The sequence below is a fragment of the Asterias amurensis genome, chromosome 22 (assembly GCF_032118995.1).
Source record: "Asterias amurensis chromosome 22, ASM3211899v1".
Taxonomy (NCBI): domain Eukaryota; kingdom Metazoa; phylum Echinodermata; class Asteroidea; order Forcipulatida; family Asteriidae; genus Asterias; species Asterias amurensis.
Window position 1 is genome coordinate 12,742,337 of NC_092669.1, and position 24,170 is coordinate 12,766,506.

At 39.6% G+C, this 24,170-nt stretch overlaps 1 protein-coding gene across 3 annotated transcripts in view; it reads right to left on the reverse strand.

The window, feature by feature from the left end:
• Positions 1 to 727: 727 nt before the first annotated feature.
• The window catches only part of LOC139953619 (transcription factor SOX-5-like), an 83,842-nt gene continuing 60,399 nt past the window's right edge, over positions 728 to 24,170 (reverse strand). For all 3 annotated transcript variants that reach the window (XM_071953098.1, XM_071953097.1, XM_071953096.1), the window contains 4 exons: positions 13,334 to 13,524; positions 10,743 to 10,845; positions 10,279 to 10,440; positions 728 to 9,139 (listed from right to left, as the gene is read on the reverse strand). In XM_071953098.1, the coding sequence (XP_071809199.1) occupies positions 8,790 to 9,139; positions 10,279 to 10,440; positions 10,743 to 10,845; positions 13,334 to 13,524 (806 nt within the window). In that variant the 3' untranslated portion in view covers positions 728 to 8,789. The remainder of the gene's footprint in view (positions 9,140 to 10,278; positions 10,441 to 10,742; positions 10,846 to 13,333; positions 13,525 to 24,170) is intronic.

A 24,170-nucleotide genomic window follows, 5' to 3' on the forward strand; every position in this document is an offset into this window, starting at 1 on the left:
TGTGAGAGGCTTGCCTTATTTCGGCAGAGTACTAACTCTAACTTTCACGTTCACATACGTGAATAGTTTGCCTAATTTCGGCAGAGTCCTAACCCTAACTTCCACGTTAAATTATGTGAGAGGTTTGCCTTATTTCGGCATAGTCCTAAACCAAACTTTCTCGTTCTCCTACGTGAGAGGTTTTCCCAATTTCGGCAGAGTCCTAACCCTAACTTCCAAGTTCAAATACGTGAGTAGTTTGCCTTATTTCGGCAGAGTCCTAACCCTAACTTCCACGTTCAAGTACGTGTGTAGTTTGCCTAATTTCGGCAGAGTCCTAACTCTAACTTTCACGCTCGAATATGTAAGAGGTTTGCCTTATTTCGGCAGAGTCCTAACTCCAACTTTCTCGTTCACATACGTGAGAGGTTTGCCCAATTTCGGCAGAGTCCTAACCCTAACTTCCAAGTTCAAATACGTGAGCAGTTTGCCCAATTTCGGCAGAGTCCTAACCCTAACTTCCACGTTCAAGTACGTGAGTAGTTTGCCTAATTTCGGCAGAGTCCTAGCCCTTACTTTCACGTGCGAATATGTGAGAGGTTTGCCCAATTTCGGCAGAGTCCTCACCCCACCCACCTCTTGCAATCAAGTTATAAATATTACTAAACTATAGATCTGCTTCTTTTGGGAAAATACACAAAAACTCGGCTGACATAAACATGTATCACCCATACAAATAATTGGTATGTATAGTTGCACAACTTTTATTTTCTGATACTACATCAATGTCAAAAAGGGTCATTAAAGATTTGTTTTCCTGCTATACAAAATAATACAATAATAGTCACCATGCAACTGACCATCAAAGGTCAACAGAGGGCGCACATCTACAAAGCTTAAAGGGCCGTTTTATAACACTGAGCACCAATAATTTAGGGAAATAATAATAAAACAACTGTTAAAAATAAAACACCCGTCAACTTGCCATATCCTGGTTTTAAAATACTAAAGACTGTTTTTCTCTTCAGAAGAAACAAAAATATAAGAAAATTAATTTGGCATAATCTTGGTCAAAATGTTGGACCGTCAACCGCTCCCTTTGAATAAAAAATAATTACATTAATCAACGTTAGCGCATTTCGCACCACAGCCCCAGACTACTCAAGTTGGAGTTTCCTTTGTATTAGGTAGACTCTGGGAACCAGAGCAGTTTTCCAACACCGGATAAAATAATTTACTGACCATCTATAAATATAACCCCTCTGAAAAAAAATGGTTGAAGACATTATACAGTCCGTTGGACACTCTGGATGGAAGAATCAACTACTCACATAGGGGTGTTTCAACAATGGATGCTAAAGACTGAGGAATACAAAGCACCACATACATCACATGACGGAAGCCCTACTATTAATTATCAAAAGGTCCAATAGTCCCAGGCATTACTCCTGGTTTATATACACTGATTGAAAAAAAAAAAAAAAAATAACCGACGTCACTTTCAAAGTTAAAATGGCTTCCAATAGAGAGAGTCATTAAAATTTGACTTCAGTTTTACAAAGAACAAGATTTGAAATTTATTCCCAACCCATCTCGCTAACCAGATCTTTATCTGAACCGAACTTTATAGAAACCTGTTAAGCACGCAAATAATCCGCTAAGTACGCACATTAGCGAACACGAAGGTCCAAGCCCAAAGTCAATGCTTTGTATAAGAAAAACAATTCTTGACACTTTGGGAAATTTGGCCCCTTCTGGTTGATCAAAGGTACAGTAATCATTTAACGTTACTTCACGTATTTAGATGTTATCACTTTTTATACTACCTACAAATACAATGGCAAAGCTATTCTCTCTCTGTTACACTTTACAGATTCTACCTTAAAACTCACCCGATTGGGATATATTTTAAATCATCTCTTCCCCTTTGAGGTATCAATACTATCTCCCTAGATGATCTACCCCAATCGGGGTACATTTCATCTCTCAATGGAGCCTTCATCTCCCGATGTAAGAATGTATCATCCCCAAAGGGGAGAGTTAGGATTAGGACTAGTCCTAGGAGATATCAAAAACTTAAGGCTAGTCCCAAGTTAGGACGATTAACTCGTCCTAACTCGAGATAAGACTTGTCTTAACTCTTTGTGAAATCCACCCCATGACCCAACTTCATAGAGCTGTTTAAGCAGTAAACATCGCATAACAACGATCTGCTAAGCAGAAACGTGCAGGATACCAATCACAAATGGAACATGTGACATGATAGTTGGCTAGTAATAATATTCTGATAAGCATAACAATAACTTGCTTAAATTTTTAAACAATGTTACCTAAATTGCTCAGTATTTTTCTTAAAACTTGCTTAAAGTTTTAACCTCTGTTAAGCGCCTCCGGATTCTTCTAGGTGTTTAGAGCGCTATATAAGAGCTGTTTTCATATTTTATCATTATTAGCATAATTTTGTTGTGCTTAGCATCTTTTTGCAGCTCTATGAAATTGGGCCTGGTTAATTTTAACAACGCTGAGAATCGGAATACACTTTTATCACAATCCTATGCATCTGTCATCTTGCACTTGACTATTTCTAACACTTTGCTGTACACTATCATAAGTTTGAATTGTAGAGTTATAGTTAGTTAATTACACATACACAATATACACTGATTATCCACGATGTCACGTGGTCTAAGACTCAAAACTCAGTCCATTACCTATATTACACAATAATTACTTTTAAACCAACGACAACGCTTTGCCTCAAAAAGGTGGTAAATAGTCTATAAAAAATAAAAACCACAGATCGGTAAACATCATAATAAATTTCAGATAAATTGTACAGAAACAACAGTCACGGGAGAGTTATTGACAAAAATGTTAATAATACAATAGTTCAATAATGTCCATATATTATTTCAGTTTTTCAAACAACCACGTCATAATTATTATATTTTAATCTACACAAGTTTCTGCACCTGATAGTTACACTAATGAATATTTATGAACCTCTACTCTACAACGTCACATGACCTAATGAATATTCATTAGTTCCAAACAACATGAATGTTAGAGTCATTACGCAATGACGTTCAAGTATTTTTAATTTTTTTTTATACAAAAGGAAGAAGAGTTCAACTCGTATTAACTATTGTTGAACTATTAGCTAACACTTACATATTTATACAATGTAACAACTTTTGTTCAATCTTGCCGAAACATAACACGGAAGATTTCAAAGAAAAACCTGAGGCCGAATGCAACTGAGGGTAAACCTCCATAAAACAAAAAAAGCAGAACATGCTTAGCAAGATGATATTATGCTTAGTAAATATAACAAGGGAACCAGTCACTACCTGTGAGCATTACAATGTACTTTCAACGGTACCCCAACTTTTTTTTGCTAAGCGGTTTATTTATGCTAAGCAAATATTAATGCTTTTAATGTTATGAGAACTGGTCAAGTAAATGAGAAGATACAGTAGGGTATATTTTTAAAAGGGCGACATTTTCAGCATTTGTATAAAACAACAATTATTATGAGTGGATAATTAAGATGCCAAACCTAAAATGGTAGCCAAGTTCCAAACCTGAACAGATTTAAACTCACTTGGCATTTATAAATTTTTTTCATGAGGAATCCCTCACACGAAAGTTTGACACAAATATTGGACAAAGACAAAACTGTTTACATGTGGTTGTTGTTGTTTGTTTTCTGGTACACTTATTTCACAATAAGAAATAATCAATTCACATTATTCCATACTCAAAAACAAAGTTTATGCGTAGTTTTCATTCTTAAAGTCTTTTAACCAAATAATATCATTGAATTATATTTTGCTGAGTTTATATTTCGTTGTCAATTTTAGAATTCAAGCTACAAAACTCTTGGGAGGAATTATTAACAAGATCGTTGACGAGAACTTTTAAGAAATTATGGATAACATTATGGACAACGGATATGATAATATATGACCCCTAATAAGACTAAACTATGCAAATGTATTCGCATTAACAACTACCACAATAACTATCAACTAATGAAAATAGTAGTGAGGGTCTTTATGCAAAACAGCAGTCATGAATATGTAACACTACATCATAGAATTAGCATATTAGAAAGTATTGCATAGTGAACACAAAAGTCATTGGGGGTCTATACATCTTTCCATTTTCCACTAGTTGTCCTTTTAGTCTATAATAATGTTAGTAAATACAGGTTTTACAAATTAAATTAGCAATTAATATTGAATGAAAAGCTATATTGACATTATTTATTTCTAGAACCAATGAATCAAACAGTTTATCTGACAGAGCCATGCTGAAACAGTAGTAGGATTGCGTTTATAATAGATGTTAAATTTGCATCGGGATAAAGAATATTAACTTTGGTTTTTACCCAAACACCGATTTGTGTAAGGACTGTATATCGGTACTTTCCCGAGTCCTGCGAGGATTGCTTTGTTGGGTTCTTGGTACTAACTGCATGTGTTAAGTTTCAAAATTTGAACCCAAAATGGCGTCGCAGTAGCTGATGTCATATTGTCTAGTCCACTTTCAGGATAGTTGTCCAATTTAATGCAAAAAGTTGTCCATTTATTTTTGCCTTTGTTCCCACATATTATTTGTTTTACATTACTTAAAGATTAAAGAGTAAAAAAAAAATAAAGAAACTTGTAATCAAAATTAATTCTTCGGAGGTTGATTAATAACAATAGGTTGTTGTTTAGGGCTGCCCGAGGACAGCCTTTGTCAATGGCGTAATAGCAAACATAACAAGCTATCATGCATAGTACAAATTAAAAGCAACAGATTGATAAAACTCAATTATACACTTTTGGTGATGAATATTGATTTATGAACTTTACTAAGCAGTTAACCAGAACCCAGTTCCATTAAGGTGTTTATCAGAAAATTCTGCTAAGCAATTTTCTTTGCTAAGCAAAGATGAGTGCGGTACCAGTCTCAGCAATGGTATCTTGATGGCATTTTTGGCTGGTAGCCTGTTTATCTTGCTAGGAGGGAAGGGGCGGTGTACGTATACGATGATTTACCGAGTGTAGCGGTACTAAAATTTACAATGAATTTAAACAGAGGTATACCATGGTTTAAACGACTTTCAATGTATTCCGATATAACTGTAAATTTAAATACATATTTACATATAGACTACGCTACAGCAAAGCAGCCACGATACGATTGGACAAAACAATTGTCCGAATCAGTCACAATCCTGTCATTTATTTTTTAGAACTAAGTTATGAAGAACTGCTCAACACCTGACCAAAGAGGGCAGTATTCTTAAGTGTCACACTACACTTGTATCACCACAAGAGGGGGCTATACAAATTTTCAAACAGAAGTTGCTCCTCACAAAGAACAATCAACAATGATTGTTTTAATGAGAAAGCTAAAGTTGTTCAAGTCTTGGCCCAAGTTGCAGTGATCGTTAGTGGATAGTGTACCACGCTAAGTTGTAAATCGCTAGAGCCTGCCCTCCTGGGGTATGAATTAACCAACTTGACTGGCTCGCACTCTACAAAAACTGAGCGTAGTAGACTATGCACTATCGATCACTGACGTCTTGGGCAAACACTTCAGTTATTCAAGCCTTAACTGTTTTTGTCTCGCTGAAGTTCGGTGAAAATGAAGCAAAGCTTCAAAATGTCTAATAGCGCCCTCTCTTGATATGTATGATATAGCGCCCTCTCTTGGTTCAAAATGGTACAATGTTACGCCTTTATCAACATCGCTGTTTACGATTGACAAAAACCCTTTGGTTCTTGCTCTGTTGGTTTGAAATCAATCAAGCATTTTGTTTGTTTGTTTGTTTTCTTGTCCCATTGTTATGGTCCTCTAAATAAACTAACAACTTCATCTGTTCTCTTTTACTTTTTGTTTTTATGTACAAGCAGAGTTCAAATAAAACAAGAATGGTTTACATTTTTAAAATAAAAAAAAATAAAAGTAAAAGTAATACAAACTCAGTTGAACCTGTTCATTATTCACATAACAACTATGTGAATTTGTCAAAAAGAATACTTTTAGCAATGGTAAATACAATATCGTTAACAAGTTGTATAAAGGGTTAACATTATTAGCTGCTGCAGAAAACGAATTTCAAACTCTAAAATAAAGCTCAGACTAAAAGTAAAACAACTACGAGTTTCAGGAGGGCGTTTTTCATGTCATTGTACAATTCCTTGGCAACACGCATCTAATGTCTCTCAAACACATAAAAAAAAAAAAAAAAAAAAATTAAAAAATAAAAGCAGAAATCCAAATGTTAGCACATCTCAGCTGCACTAGTTTAATTAAATGAACCCTACTTGAGGTCAAAGGTTAAAGGGTCAAAGGTCAATAGTCAAAGTGCTAAGAATGGAAGGCGAGGATAATGGCTGCTGATGAAGTTCCCAATGCGTTAATAACTTAAACGTTGAATATTTGTTTAGCTGACAGAAATCAAAGACTCATGCTCATTGCTTTGTCCTTGAAAAAGATGTGAATTAATTACTTTAATAATGTTTCTTGGTTTTTATATGATGTTGAACTCTTTCTAATTCATCAACTGATCCTGCTGAACTTTTTAAATCGGAACTTTGCATTTTGAAAAGAACTGTCCTGAACTACTACCTGGACGGAAGGTAGGAAACCGACTACTTTAGCTTCATAGGATCGTTATTAACTGTACTACCACGGAGTCAGTTCTTGATTGGTCTCATCGTTTCGATTCGCTTGCTCTAGTCATCGTCAGGAGACAGAGTCAACGATAACTTCAATGACTTAATAGTTACTAACGGGCAATGGTCTTGCCTTGTCGTCATTCATGCTGCATTCTATTGCAAATAACGTCCACTTATTGAGGTAGTCCGAAAAAATAGGTTAAAACTGATATCGTATTAAAGTTGCTGCTGAGCCTGCGTAGTATAATTGAAAGCTGCATTTTAGGAGCCAAGGTTTCTAACACAAACCTGGGGCCAATTTCATAGAGCTACCTTGAAGCAGACGTCATTGCTTAACATTTGTGTGATTTAGTAAGGTTTGTAGTATCTCCATGTAATGATAATCTCTAAATGAGTTGTGGTGGTTCTGAAACAAACCTTTGGTTTCAACTCGCTGTTTCGATCAGTATGCTCTGATCGTCTTCATTTTTGTGCTAAGCAGAAATGAGCAGGATACCAGTCACAAAATGTACATGTGACATGGTAGCTTGGCTGGTAACCATATTCTGGTAACCATTGTGCTCAGCTACATTTTTTAGCTTAAGCAGCTCTATGAAATTAGGCTCTATGTTGGTTTCCGGCAATGTAAAGAAAGCAAGCCCCATTACTGAGTTAAAGAAACTGAGTGCACGAATAAAGAGGTTATAAACGCCAATGATACATGTATAGACGATGTGACCTATGTTTACATTCAAACCGCCCTCTGTTGACAAAACACTATATACGTCATGTTTCGCCGGGCACTGAGTTGCGTAGTCATAGTAATATTGCGTACACTTTCTAGCTGGCTGCCAAAACACAAAGGTTTTGCCCGGCGGTATGCACGCGAATCATGTTATGGTTTTCGTGTGACGTCAGAGGTCACATCGTCTATAACTCTGCCTATAATAGCGCACCAGAAGCCAAGCTTTGTTTCTTCAGTGATTAGTCTTACTGCTCATCACTGGGGTCCGAGACAATATACAAGCAGTTTTAAACCATGCATAACTCAGCTCCTACATGTAAGTTTTAAAACCACACATGCGAGCGACGAAGCAGCGATTTTATTTTACAATGCAATGGATTAAAGCGAGCCACAACTGAGAGCAAGTTCGAGTGTGCACCAGGGTTATCTAAAGGTTGACCATTTGCACTCGAACCCCGGCTGGTTGACCATTGGTAGACTACTTTGGTCGACCATTTTGAACCAGCCTCGAACCCATAGTTTCTTCACTGGTCCCAACAGCATGTTCCATTTTAACATGTGTAAAGCGCAGAGGGGAACCAGTGACACTATAGCGAAAAGGCGGAAGGTTGACTAGACTTCCAAATGAGTCGTTTGAGTGAGTTCATCACTGCGCATGTACGTTGCTCAGTAGTCAACCACGGGTGGACTAAATGTGCCCACTCGACCTTGCTCTAACACATTTAAAATGAAAAAGTCAAGGGTCCCATGTTTTAGATTTTGATGTTCACACATGGTTAACTCTGAGATTAAAACTCACCTTAACGGGAGAATTCTCTCAGACAAAGCTTGTGAAATGAGAAGAAACCTTGTAGCATCCTTGATGCGAGCAAACCTAGATACAATTTTAGGCCATGTTTGTCTTGCTCCCAGCATTAATCATACAGTTAACACTCAATGCACATAAAGAGACCTGACTATTCTCCTCATAGTCTCAGTCTGGCTGATTCATACGAAGGAAACCAAAATGTCTCCACGAGACGAACCCTTTTTCATAAAGCTGTTTATCTACTAAGCAGTTAGCAGAATAAAGTCAAAAACTGCTAACCGGTTTCTGCTGATATCGACAAAACAGGGAGACCACCAACGTAGGGCAAGATAGCTCAGTTGGTAGAGCACCGGCACGTTAATCCGGAGGTCGTTGGTTCAATCCCGCTCTAGTCAATTTCTTTGTTCAACCCAAAACGAACTGGGCCGGTAACCTTATTCTGGTAAGCATAATTTTGTTAGATTAAGCACCTCTATGAAATTTGGCCCTGGACTTTTCTTCGCTTAGCAGAAATCTGTCCGCTTTATGAAAAAGGGCGGGGAGAAGAAGCTTCTAATTAAAAAAACGTAAAAAGTAAAAACCCTGAAGACTAAAACAGTACTCAGTACTCTGTCGGTGATTCCAATGACATTGGTGATGAGACTTGCGCCATGGAGTACGCCCCATCCACCATCGATAGTCCGTGTGGAGACATTGGTCCAATGTTTGGCGCCCTCACCATGTGCTCGCCGTCTCGCGTATAGAAGACGTGTCGGACTTCTTGACGCTTAGCTCGCATCAGGGCTTTGTACTCACCGATCTTAAGCTTCTTGCCGTCAATGATGCAGGTTCGTTTTGGGCGGGGTTTGTATTTGTAATCGGGATACTTCTCAAGGTGGGCTTTGCTGAGACGGGCTTGTTCCTCGTAGTATGGCTGCTTCTCGGCGTTAGACATGGTCTTCCATTTGGAACCTGAACAAAACAAGAAATGATCCAAAATTAGTCAACTTTCTGGACAGATTGTCTGCAGCAGCTGAAGGCAATTAAGTACATTTTTGGGCGGAAGATCTTTTCTTTCATGGTAAGAAACCGCCCCCTTGTATCCCACACAGTGTCTTAAAACCAGGTGAGCAAATGGGTGTACTGGCCCAGCTTCAAGCTGTTCCCTTTGGGCCATTCTTCAAGCTGTTCCCTTTTGGGCCATTCTTCAAGCTGTTCCCTTTTGGGCCATTCTTCAAGCTGTTCCCTTTTGGGTCATTGTAATCAAGTCCACAACCATGGCTCCCCTCCTGGAACCAAACAATAGACACAACCTTAAGCTGGGATTAATCCCCAAGAGTCAATAATCATTGAACAATCTCCCATTATACTCCCCTGGAAGTATAGTCAGGGAGATGGCTCAGTGAGCTATTATTCCTACAGATATGAAAGTGGGCAGTGAATATTCTGGACAGATTATCTAGAGCAGAGCCCAATTTCATGGCTCTGCTTACCGCCGAATTCTGCGCTTACGATCACCATTCTCCATTTGCCAAATTCTGACAAGCGCCAATTTTGTTGGCTAACCTTGTAAACGTAGAATGCCTAGTAACGTGGAGTACAGACAGGCACACGCCAACATTCCCCGCTACCCAGTAATGATTTCTGGTTCCTTATTCTTCAATCATCTATCGCAACATCTGTGCCTCTAAATTACATTCCCTTATCAATGAAGAAAGAAAAGGCAACTTGCTATTTCTAGTATCACACAAAACTTAAATACTGCCCTCTGTTGATATCAAGAGGAGAAGGCACTACTAGACTGGTCCCCTGTCTTTAAACGCAAGGATAAAGACTGGTACTTGCTCACATAAGGATCCTGCCGAGTTACCAACGTAAACAAGTGTCATTACCAGGATTCAAACCCACATTCTGCTCTTTCTCTAGCTAGACAGGGTTGTCTGAAAACCCTGAAGAGAATGAAAATGGCTTGAATGGAGTCTAGAAAACGGCTTGAATGGAGTATAGAAAACTGCTTGAACGGAGTCAAGAAAACGGCTTGAACAGAGTCTATAAAACAGCTTGAATGAAGTCTAGAAAACAGCTTGAACAGAGTCTAGAGATTGACTTACCAAGGATCTTGCTGATATTAGAGTTGTGCATGTCTGGATGTCTCGCTAAGATCTTTCGTCTTTCCTCCTTGGCCCAAACCATGAATGCATTCATTGGTCGTTTGATGTGGGGTCTGTTAGACTCCAGTTTCCTTGTGTCTCGGTACATACGAGCAATTGTTGCTGGAATAACAATAATTACACATTAACTACACGTAAAGAAAGCCAATAACTGACTTTTAAATTAACAAAAGCTTTTGGTCTTAACAATAATAATCAATATTTATAATGGACATTGAATTATTCTGGACAAATTTGTCATGGACAAATTCGCTCCGGATTTTCGGCGGCATCTTAAAAACGCAACTACCTTTTGAAATGGAATCTTCACGGGTTAGCTTTTTTGTATCCATCTGCCTTTATATAATAGGATTAAAGCAATGGAACGATTCTAAAAACAAACGCCTTTAAGATCTTTTACTCACAGTTGTCAACTTGGACGTCCATCTTAGGTCTCCCATCTTCATCTGTCAGGTCAATGACGATTGATTTCTTCATACTCTGCAACATATGCAACGGGTACGCAGTCTGCAAAAGAATAATGAATAAAGTTGCGTCAAGAAAGGTTTCAAGTCAAGATCTATATCGTGTCATGCGTACAATAGAAGGAGGCTCCAACAGTAGAGTTTATTTGAAGCTGAAAAATGACAAGAAGTCATTAAGTAGGATTTGAAACTTTGCATGGTGGAAATACGATATAGAAAGGTTTGCAGTGACACCATGTAAAATGGCTATACCTAATGAGTTGGGGTGGTTCTGAAAAAGAACCGTTGAAACCAACGGTTCTTTTCAGAACCACCCCAACTCACTAGAGATAGTCATTACATGGTGTTACCGCAAACCTTTCCATATAAGAAGTCATTAATTAAGCATTTGCATTGGGTACGCCGTCACCAAGAAGGGTGAATAAAGTTGCATCATGGTAGAGGAGAAAGGTTGAAGCCAAACCTAAGAAAATGCACCTTGGGTTATTTTACATGAGTTACACAATGCATAGGACCAATGGCTTTACATCCCATCCAAAGGACTAAGCATCGCTTAAGGACATAGGTGTCACGCCTGGGACTCGAACCCACACTCTGCTGATCAGAAACACCGGGGTTGGAATCCGGTGCTTTTAACCCCTAGGCCTCGACATGCCATCAAATCTGGTAAATAGGTTTTGAAATCATAAATGAAACCATCCATCAGGGAAACATTCCTGAGTTGATAGATAACATCAAGATTATAACCATGCTAAGGTGATAACAGGGAAAAAAGGAAATAGAAATTTAGATAATTTTTTTTTTTTTTGAAAACTGATATCTGTGCCTACCATATTTTAGAAGGATGTGACAAATATGGTGGGTATAAAACTAAATTCAAGGCCAACCTGTTAAAGGCAGGCCTAGGCCAACCTGTTAAAGGCGGGCCTAGACCAAACCAATCCTCCCCACCCACTAAGAAAAAGAAAAAAACCACCAGACGATTTCACGAAAGGCTAGGATTAAGACGAGTATCTCTTCCTTAAGGCCCTGATAACGAGAACGAAAACGATAACGATAAAAATGCACGCCCTCGATTGGTTGAAATGCTCCACGCAGAATACGCCCACGCTCATTCAAGCAATTGAGGGCGTGCATTTTTACTTAGGTTGGGTTCAAGGCGTCCTAACGTCTATGGTTACGGAATTGAACTCCTAAGTTAGGAAGAGTTTGGTGAAATAGATGGCACCCCATCTGAGGGACACACCTGATCTGTCGACATTCAAACACAACCTCAACCTCATATATTTTTAATGATGTGTGACCACTACTTTAAATTGTTTTTAATCATTGGCTTATAAATCAGGCCTAGACCTTCAGGGAGGCCATGGTCTTCGCCTTGGTGCCCTTGGAAGTGCCCTTTTTCAAAATGAAAATGGCCTTGCCCTCTCAACGATGAAACTCCAGGCCCCGATAAACCATTCAAATTCAACCTGATGAAACATTCCTAATTCAAGAGTAAGACCAAATTAAATTCAGTGCAAATAATTCTTCATTTTTGTTTTGACATTCAAATCTGTGTCAGGTTTACCTTTATCCAAAACTAACTCAGAAATCACGTCCAAGTTTACCCAACTTCCCTCTCCCATTAAAAAAAGCGCAATGCCCTTACTAGTCTCTCTCAATACTCGAAAACACATAAACCCCTTTTTAGGTCGATCCCACAAAAAACAATTCCCCTATCGGTGACACAAGCTCTCACGTCAACCTGGGAGACTCCAAACTGGAAATACCAATTGCGTCAAATTACCTTGCGTGCAAGCCTCGCGGAAGGCAAGCCGATGGAAGGAAAAGGCGGAAATGCTGCTTTAATACAGAACAGCGCTCCTTGTTCCACGCTAACGCAGAAAACGGACACAGCACTTCCCCACAGGATTCAAGCTCACTAAACCTGCCACTTTTACCTCTGTCACACATACAACCACTTTCAAGTCACAGAACTTTCTTTCCCCTTCATCTCTAATCCGGGGTCTAACAAAATTATAAGTACCCCCCGCAAAAAAAAAGTTCCAGTAAAAAAAGTACACAAGGCGCTGTTTAGGGTCAAACAAACCACAGGGGAATTCGTGGAGCTCTCCGAGCTGTTTTTAGGGAAAGCTTTGATGGTAACTGATTGATTAGGCAAATTAATTTGATGCTGAGGGATTCTAAATAAGGAGTGTGACTGAGGTCTTAGGGGGGCAAGAGAGGGTCCAAACAGGGGCTAAGGAGGGTTAGAATTCTAATTTGTAAAGTTTCTTGAAAGTAAAGTAAGTATAATATAATAAACAAATAAGTTTTTCTATAATGGATGTCAAGCAAAATTTGAAATGGTTTTCAACAATTTCTCGTGACCCAGATGGCCGATCAATCTCAAACTTTTTACAGGCTTGTCAGTTTATGGTGGATTACATAAAGTGCTTACACTGCCAGCAACTGTTTTGTTAGCGAAAACCAATTCTGTAATGTTCCTTTCAACTCAACAAGCATGACATGAGAGGGATAAAACTAACCGGCTCGTCTCCATTTTCGCTGATGCTGGCGTTGGAGCTACTATCGCCTCCATGGTCGCCGTTGTACATCACCATCGTTCTCGTTGGAAGCTGATTGGTCAATGCTTCCAGCGCAATCTTCTCTTTATCGGACGCCATTGGGAAGTCGCTGGCTGCTGCTAATGAGGCAGCTTCTGTGAGAGCAACGGACACTGAGGGTGAAAAGAATCAAATAGGGTTTCGTTAGATATCACACAAAGTCTGTTTTTAATATTTGTTTAATTAATTTTTAAAAATATTTTAAAAATATTTTGTATGCATGTTTGCCCCAAACAAGGCTAGGTAAGGGGCATCAAGAAGAAAAAGTATTGAGTGTGAAAAAAACTCAGGGGAGCTGAAGGTAGGAATTGATACTCCTCTTAAAACAGTCTAGATTGTAGGATGGCTCACATTTTAAATCAAACCGTCTGCTGTGATCACTTTGTATTCCAAAATATAAATTAATCATTAAGCTAATTAGAACACTGAATGAGGAATGCTAGCAAATTTAAGCAACAAGTTGCAAATTGCGAATACAAGCTTTAAGGCTTGTGATTAAAAAAAAAACAACCATTGAAACATTTTCTTTTCAATCAGACCCACAAAACAAGTTTTTCTTTTCTTCAAGGTCATCATATTCCCACTTTTTAACCCTGTCCTGCTTATCCCCCCAAAAAATCAATCAATAAATTAACACTTTTTCCTTCTTAATAAATTCCAAAGTCACACTTGTTCCATTTTCAGTCAATCTTAAGTCGACTTCTTGATCAAATCATAAGTTTCAGTTTCCAGGAAGTAGCCAAGGTAGTCCGAACGAGAAAAAAAAGATATGTTCCTTAATCAATTTCTTAATGACTTTAGACACCATTCATCATATCTTTAAACCATAACAAGATACAACACCACAAGGCAACAGAGCCTTCCCTCGTCTGCTAAACAGAAAAAAAGACAAGCGTACAACGGTCCCAAGTGACCGTATTACCCAATTTCCTATTAGCATTAGCGTAATTCCCTGCTAACCTTTAACATCAGCTACAATCAGAAGGGAACAATACCGACTAGACGTCCCCCCCTCATGTCAAAATATGGCAGCAGCTAATTGGAACACAGAACTCTGGCACCTACACGCTTCCTCTTTTGTAGCGCTCGCACGTGTTCATGTGAAATAGGTGCACGCGGCAATGAACTTTTTTCCAATAATGTTGGGTATATTGTGATTGATAGGAACTCTGGAGTGCATCAGTTTAGCATCTCAGGAGACACTGTTATACGACATGGGATAGACAAGGTCAAGAAATCTCCACGCATGGGACGCAAGGGACGGGGGAAACTTAACTGTCCTCATTCTGAAAACGGATGCACACTTAGAGAATGTTACATCAAGATATAATGGTCCAAAGAGATACAACTTCCAGAACGTAGCTCACTCTTTAACTGACCCTTTGGTTCTTTCTGCCTTATTTCATAAAACGTTGGAATTAATCCTATCTGAGTCTATGGTTACAGAACTTAACTCGTCCTAAGTCCTAAGATTAATCCTAAGTTAGGAAAAGTTTGGTGAAATCGACGGCAGGACAACAAGTATAAAAAAGAAAGAAATAAACCTCCAAAGAATATGCAGAATTGGAAGTTTGGACGATCTTTTCAGCCAGTTTCTATCCTTCATTTCCATCAACATTGATTTCCTTGGATACATGATTTGACATTTAGTTTTATAGAACTACATTGGACCAGTCTTTAAGATGTTTATCTAAAGCCCACTCACACTCCCTCAAGATACAACAAGAACAAACTCAATCAAGCAATAAAATGTAGATCTCCCTATAGTGTCGGGTCCAACTTGGGAAAGGGAAGGGGGAAAAAGGTTGTTTAATCGGCCTCCTTCTCAAAGTTGACAGAAATACTCAGATGTTGAAATTGACATAACATAAAATACTATGACTCTGCAATTACCAGTCCCAAATAGAACTTGTGACATGGTAGTTTGGCTGTAATCTTATTCTAGTAAGCATGATTTTGTTGTGCTTAGCTATTTTTTTGTGCTTAAAGGAACACGTTGCCTTGGATCGGACGAGTTGGTCTATAAAAAGCGTTTGAAAACGTTTGTTATGAAATGCATATGGTTAGAAAGGTTTTTTTAAAAGTAGAATACAATGATCCACACAAGTATCACTCAAAATTGCACGGTTTTCCTTTTACATCGCGAACTAACACGGTCAACCATTTATGGGAGTCAAATTTGACTCCCATTAACACGGTCGGCCATTTATGGGAGTCAAATTTGACTCCCATAAATGGCCGACCGTGTTAGTCGACGAGGTAAAAAGAAAACCACACAATTTCGAGGCATATTTGTGTAGATCATTGTGTTCTACTTTTACAACATCTTTCTACCCATGCGATTTTATAACAAACAGAACGCTTTTTAAAGACCAACTCGACCGATCCAAGCCAATGTGTTCCTTTAAGCAACTCTATGAAAGTGGGGCCTGCATAAATTGCTTCATCAAGAAGTGGAGATTTTACATCATTGGGGGGTTAAAACAAAACAAAAACTGTGTCCACGGAATTTTGAGGTGAGCTTTTCTGCCTCCCTTCATTTATAAAATGGTCAAACAATCACCTTCTTCCGGTGATGTGCAGGAATCTCCGGATTAAACTCGCACCTGCCAGAAACACCAGGGCAAAACCCAATCCTTAACGACCTATGGCTTAACATCTCATCTGATGGATGAAGAATAATACTCAAGTGTCTTGCTCAAGGATACAAGTGTCATGACCTGGGACTCAAACCCACACTCTGCTGATCAGAAACATCAGAGCTTGAGTCCAGTGTGCTAAACCACTCAGCCACAACACACAATGACAAGACTGGGGCTCGAACCCACACTCTGCTAATCAGAAACACCAGAGCTTGAGACCAGTGTGCTGAACCACTCAGCCACAACACACAATGACAAGACTGGGACTTGAACCCACACTCTGCTGATCAGAAACACCAGAGCTTGAGTCCAGTGTGCTGAACCACTCAGCCACAACACACAATGACAAGACTGGGACTCAAACCCACACTCTGCTGATCAGAAACACCAGAGCTTGAGTACAGTGTGCTGAACCACTCAGCCACAACACACAATGACAAGACTGGGACTCGAACCCACACTCTGCTGATCAGAAACACCAGAGCTCGAGTCCAGTGTGCTGAACCACTCAGCCACAACACACAATGACAAGACTGGGACTTGAACCCACACTCTGCTGGTCAGAAACATCAGAGCTTGAGTCTGGTACTAACCGCTTGGCCACAACACTTTTTTTTTACTTCCTCCAGAAGAGGCTAGCAGTATTGAAACTTATTATTTTGAACAGATCTGCACCTGCCTATAATTTGTTATTACTTTTTTTGTATGCGAGTCGCCAGACACACCAGACCTGAAGGCCACTTTAAGGTGTGTGCAACAATCAACTATTTATTCCAGGGGCCGTTGCGCTCTATTCCTGGGGCTGAAACAGGGTTACCTCTTCTACAGTCCATACAGATGTAGGCTTGGGTATCATCCATCAGAAGCCTAGCTGGTAGAGCAGAAAGCACTACCTCCCCAACTTAAGATTAAGATTCAAATAAAGATTCAAATCCGTTCTCCAAACCAGGAAAAACGGACATGTTCTGATGATTGTTTATCTACGACATTGAGTCTTTACTTTCAAAGAGACACTTGTTTTGGGATGTAACTCTCAGCAAGTGCAACAGCTGTTCTTCTAAAACTATCTGACAACGGATCGCGGTGCTTTGCGCTCACTTCAAAGGTCACGAAGTGCTGCTGGCGCTAGTGACTATTCCCTTAGTCTAGTCGATTATATGACCTAGATCTGACGCTTTAGGTACCAAACAAGTTTAAAGGCACTTAACACTTAAGTTAATTTCTCAAAAAATATATTAGCTAACAAAACCACTTGGGTAACGAGCAAAGGATCGCTGATAGAGAACAAAAAAGCTGTGGCGATCTGCGACAACATATGCATCCATCATGGTACCCCAACGACCAACATGTCGATCACGGTATGAAGTAAAGTGAGAAAGACGAGCTGTTGAGAGTATAAAACATTGCGGAAAACGACTCCCTCTTTTTTCTTTCATTATTTTCCTGGAAGTTTGATGACCAATTGAGTGAAAATTATCACATGTTTTGTTGAGATACACCAAGTGAGAATACTATTCTTTGACAATTACCAAATGAGCCCAAGATTGCGAGCGAGAAAGCTTGCAAGCGCGAAAGCTTGCGAGCGCAAAAGATTGCGAGCAAGAAAGCTTGCAAGCGCGAAAGCTTGCGAGCGCGAAAGCTTGCGAGCGAGAAAGCTTGTGAGCGCGAAAGATTGCGAGCGAGAAAGCTTGCGAGCGCGAAAGCTTGCAGGTTTGATGCCTGCTTACATGCATTTATCTTTTGTTTTGAAAGCCCTATTCTGGATTTCCGGTTAAAAACAGAGAAGTCACATCCCTGCTTCAAGAGGGAACATCGTCAGTGTGTAAAGACAAGGCCATGCCAAAGCCTATTAATACAGCATATTCATTGTACAATTCTAACGCCATGTTACAAGCATTTCCAGCTTCGGTAATGAGTAACTCAACAACTGTAGGTTATCTCGAGTCTTCAGACGCCCAGCTGTTAGGTGTTTTTTTTTTTTAGGGTCGACGGAAGTATCTATTCTAATGTTTCTTGACAACCAAAATGAGGAAAGGGACTCGTTGAACTCATAAAGGACACCTTGTGTCATCAACAGAGACCAGTGCTGGAAATAATCGGCCAGAAGGAAGATTTCTATTTCCTACAACTTGGGCTAATGTCAAAATGTTGGCGCGAGTGATTCCGCCACTTTGAAAAGTATTCAACTTCTGTCGATGAATTACTCAAGACTTATTCCTTGACATGTTGATTTGCATGTCGGGAGGAGGGTTAGGTTATCGCAAATCTGTTTCGATCTACATTGGTGGTGCTAATTAACACTTTATCTAGTTTGTTCAAGCAAATTTGTAGTAATATTAATCAGCCAAAATGAAGAGTTTTACTTCCTGCAATTTTGGCTGATGTCAAAACATTGTTGCAAGTGTTTGAAAAGTGTTCAACTTCTGTAGATAAGTATTGTTCAAAGGTTTGCATGGAATGGATAAATGTGAAGAATCTATAAATAAATAGTAAACTTGCCGGTACAGCCAAGTGTAAGTCTCTTTTGTGGGAGTGTTGGCTCTGAAAAGAGCCGGTGTTTTTCTTAACGTCTTCTCCTGAAGACGAGCAGAGTGTCTTGTTTGTAACGTCGAGACCAAATCGACTCTTTTCAGAGCCAACACTCCAACCAAGAGATTTACACATGGTTTAACCCCCAAGTTTACTATTTATTCATAGTTTCTTCATATTCTGTAGATGAATTGCGAGTTTTTGTTCGACATCAGAAGTTGATTTGGACTGGCGTCCGTTCAGTCTTCATTGGCGACGCTGGTTAACACTTTTTCTGAAAGTCTTTTCAGCTGGTACTTGTAATATACCATGTTCGTTCTGCAGGATACAACGTGGTACCAACATTCGTGTCGCAACTTCACAAAATATAAGACTACATTAATCCCAGAAGAGAACGAGTTAAAAAAAAACTCAAAAGAAATCCATATGTTTTCAAAACCCCAAATTAGAAAAATATTAATAAACTAAAATAAAGAGGAAATTGCGAGTGGATTGTCAGACGCAGACTAGTGGGAAAACAATTGATGGAACGGTCCCACAAGGACCTCCCCAGGGAAGGTGAGCTAAATACGCTGCATACTCCTGGCGCCAGCAAAAGGGATCCACAACGAGAACTTCACACGGCTTGGTCTGCCCGGCTGATTGAAGAAGGAAAAGAAGAATTTTGGTGATTTCCCGCACCTGACATCTACAGATTTCCACGACTTCCCCACATGATCAAGTTAGTCTCCGTTGGCAAGATTGACGGAAGCAAACGTGGATGCCTTAACACAAATATATTGGTGATAGGGGGAAGGAGGAGCCGAGAGTGGGGGGGGGAGTAGAGGGAAAGTAGGCCATCATAACGGGACTATTAGTAGCTATTACAAACTTTTGCTTATCTCCTTATAGATGGGAATGATCAAAGTCTACTTTGAAATCATAGTTATATTGTAAGAACTAGAGCGCACTGGTAATGCTGCGTGCACAAACGCAGAGGGTCCGTAAGGAGACCACGCACCATCATGTAAGATGAACTTTGTTGCCCGTTGAATGTGAAATAGGCCTACACGTCAGTGGTTAAGAGCTCCGATTTCACGTTCTGGTGTTTCTGATCAGCAGAGTGCAGGTTTGAGTCTCGGTCGTGACAAGTTATTTCGGGCCGAGTCGTTAAAAGCACCAGACTCAAGCTCTGATCAGCAGAGTGTAGGTTGGAATATAAATGACCCAACTACATGTAGGTATAGAAGGATCTATGGACCTCTTTCAATTCATGGCTTCAGCTTTGGATTTGGCTTCGGGCTCCATCCTCTCGTCTGAAGCCCTGAGCGCATACACAAAGCACATGCAAATTCTCAAAACAACCGCGGGGCCAAGCTAGCCTGAGCCACATCCAATGCCAAAAAGACTAGGTTTGTTTGATTTTTGAGCAAAAAATATTGCAAAAGAACAAGTTTTGCCTTTCAAGCTTAAAGCAATGCAGCACTAGGGATGTGACAAGCTGTGACAATTCTGAACTATGAGTGCTTAGCGTGAAAGCTTGCGGCGCTAAGCGTGAAAGCTTTCTCTTTACAATCACAAATATGACTAATTTGTATAAAGATTTGATCACAATTCCAATCTCAAGTCCTAAGCTTACTTTTTCAAACCTTTCCAAAACAAGTGAAGAAAAACTTCTGATCCTCAGTTAATTGCTCGACTACTCTCCTGATGTGACTCAACAGTGCAATTGACTTTCACTTACAGAACAGGAAAAGACAAAATCTTATCCGATTCAAATCTTAAGGAAACACTTCCCACACAGGTACGGATTTTTTAACGTCCAACAAAACACTCAATACTTTCTCTAATCAGCAACCTAGAATCTTTGTGGATCGTTACAGATTCATGTTTTCAAACCCCCCCCCCCCCTCTACCCCAGGATGGCGTCGTGGATTTTTTTCTTTAGAGACTTCCGCTTGGCTCTCACGGTCAATTTGACGCCAGTCTTCCAAGTGTCACATTCAGTAAGACCAGACGTTCTATGATGTAAGGCGAAAGCTGGATCAGGGAATTGGGCTACTTTTCAAGCCTCAAGTGACTGAACATTCCGAAGTAGCCTGCCGTCGAAAATTTCCCTAACTTTGGAGTTATCTTAGGACTTAGGACGAGTTCAGTTCCGTATCCAAAGACATTAGGCAGATTGAACCCATCCTTAGTTAGGACGGGTAACTCGTCCTAACTTTGGATTAATCTTAGGACTTAGGACGAGTTCAGTTCCGTATCCAAAGACGCTAGGACCAATGAACCCATCCTAAGTTAAGACGGGTTACTCGTACTAACTCGAGTTAGGATTAATCCAAGAGTTTTGTGAAATCGGCTGCTGGTGTCTTGGGCTACTTTTGAAGCCCAAAAAACCCACCGTTGGAAATAATTTGACTTTGCATAGCCTGAAGCGAGTTTCACACGACGTGGTTCAATAGGGGTGTACAGACGATGCAGAACTCGCACACAGGAAGACAAAGTAGAACTGGGGAAAGTGAAATATCGGTTAAAGAATACTTGGGGCAATCAAGGTCTTGAATTATTTAGAGCTTCGACTTATTTTTTGTCTTTCTTTAACTAAGCAACTTTGCTTCACTTAAAAACTTTTATAAATGTATTATTCTTTAAAACAAAAGTAAAAAACAAAAGTAATAACATACTGCAGTGACATCACAGACTTGCTCATAATTATGCACGCTATTCTCATGAATATGTATAAAACAACTGCCAAAGTGAGCATGGCTACAATTGTAGTCCAGGTGCCTGACCGTTATGCAATTTGCATAAAATCAAAATGGCAGTGCAATAAATTTGAGCCCCTAATTTTAGCCCATGACGATCTGCCATAGAGTTCAATTTCAGTTTGAATAGTTTACTGTTTCTAGTCAATTTCAAAAGCGAAACCTTCTTCCCTTAGTTTGGTCATTGAAATCAGAGTAAAATAAAAATGGCTGCCTGACCAATTTAAACTGCATCAATTGATTCAAATAAAGTTTCCAAATAAAGTTGCCCTATAAAGTTACCATAAAGTGTTCAACAGCACCAACCACGCTCATTTTGTGTCAAGTTTGATGATTTGTATTTTATCCATTAGTGTTAATCCAGGCTCACATAGTATCTTCATTGCTCATCTACTTAACATGAAGCCACTATGCTTAACACTTTAAGCTTCTATCCCGCTAAGCTAAACCCTTCCTAAGCATAGAGAGTTAATCTCGTTACATTCTAATTACTCAATTAAGCTTAAGGGTGCCAAATCCAGAGATTTAGTCATTCAGTAACATTGCCGATATCCCTCCTCTGACCTAACCATTACCCCCTCAACAAAACACCTGTTTAAGAACATTTCAAGACTTCTGCATTTAACAAACTGCAGGCTGAAATCCAGGCCGGATGTTTCATGGATACAGCAAAGGAGATTGCCTCCATGCCCCTTGCCTTGGTGCCTTTGAAATGCTCCAGTAGAAACTGAAACTTCACTGAGGCAACAAAGGCAATTGCCTCCATGCCCCCTGGTCATTGCCTTGGTGCCCTTAAAACGCTCCAGTAGAAATTTACATTTCCTCATAGGATGCCCTTTAACAAGGATTAATGCCTTGGTGCCCTGGCCCTTTCAAAAACGAAGCATACAGGCCTTGCAAGAAAAAACAAAATCACCAGCTTTGTTAAGATTTGTAAAAGTTTTTTCATGGAAAAATTGAAACATGTTTCTTTCTTAGACAGATTTAAAGAAATCTTTTAAAGTTGATAAGAACCTCCATATTACAAACTTGATATTGGTGTTTTACAGGGGAGCTCTCCCTCTGTCATATATGGCTTCATTGGGTTAGAATTAGCAAGCAGGAAGTCGCGTAGTACACTGAAGAGGGGGGACGGCAGCTAGCGGAAATTGAATGTTACCGCAACGCTAACGTGCGAATTGAGCCCTTGCCAGCCGTGGCAAATTGGGGGTTGCTGACAACCGGATATAGCTAGGGGGAAGGGGGGAAGAGATATGGGGTACTCTGCAGTACCTGGGCTGTCACTGTGAAGGGGCCCAAGAGCTCTTACTGACGACAGATCAAAGCTTAGAGACTCGTCGCTCTGTGGTGATGTAACAATCAGTGATCCGAGCGAATTAACTCCGTGTCTGGAATCAATAAAAATGGTTTCTCCTGAGACGTGGTGGACTTGGAATAAGAAGGATAAATAAATAGGAAAGGATGGAGTAGAGAGAGGGGAGGAAGTTCGAATACTCAAGATATCATGGATGCTGTCTGAGCAAAGACTCAAGGAAACTTGCAAGAAACTCTCAGCCACATTCAGCAGCATGCAGCATCAGAGTCTAGCTTTCTCCAGAAGACAATCAGAGCATCAGTTGAAATATACGGTTCTTTTCAGAACCACCCAAAGCCATTTAGAGATTATCTTTACATGGTGTTACCACAAACCTTACTAATAGCACATCAAGTTGTAGATATAATGGATGCCGTCGGAGTAAAGACTCAAAGAAAGTTGCAAGAAACTTTCAGCAAAATCAAGTTGTTCAGTGCTTTTAAAGTTCATCTTTTTGTCAATTCAACAACAAATCCCTTCATAATTATCTCATCCCTAAAAGAACCAGAACAAATTAGAAACTATGTACTCACAACTGTGCTTCCAGAGGACACCTTAAAGACTTTCACAGAGCGTCTTAAAGGTAGAAAGTAATCAAAATCTCATCCTTAAAAGAACCAGGTTTGGATTTCCCATAGAGTTAAGACTAGTCTTAGCCCCGTGTTCCTGGCTGTGGCTGCTGTATGCGCCATAGCACCTTGTAAACTCTTATAAGGTGCTAAATAATTGGGTCTCAGAATTCATCACTTCAATTACCTATCTTTCTGAAAGTTTGTATATACTCAGCGCATTGAGTACCTTGTTTGGTAGATACGTGCGCTATATAAGACTTCGATATTATTATTATTGTTATTATAACTGTGCCTCTAAGATGACACCTTAACACTTCACAGAGCGTCTTGAAGTAGGAACTAATCAATTCACCCTGGAACAACATTAAGATTGACTACGACAGGACGACCACAATTTCAAAACAGATGCGACACTTCCACGTCTTAACCAAAGACTCAAACTCCATTAACCTACAATTGTGGTGACTTTGTCTCCATGTCTTCAATCACAACATGGTTGTGTAGTCTGCACAATGCCAGCTTAGTCTGTGCTGACAGAAAGCACCAAGGAGCAGTTGTGTCCTACTTCAAAACACCTCAACATTAATTGCTCCACTCCATCAAAGAGTATACAAACACGGAATATAAATGCTTGGGCAGAAAAAGTACTTTATTTTTTGTTTTGCTGTTATAGCTTTTCAGCATGTTTGTAAAGTGATGAGTTATTTTCAGAAATAATTTTCCTCCGTGGAAAATAAATAAATAAGTACTTCCTACAAAGTTAATGACACTCAAAGGAGCTCAGTGTGAACACTGTGATTTGAAATCAATGCCATAAAAGAGCAATCATGTCTCTCGTCAAGACACTTAAACATAAATTGCTCCACTCCATCAAGGAGTAGAAACAGGAACCTTGACGCTTGAGTCATTAACTCCAAA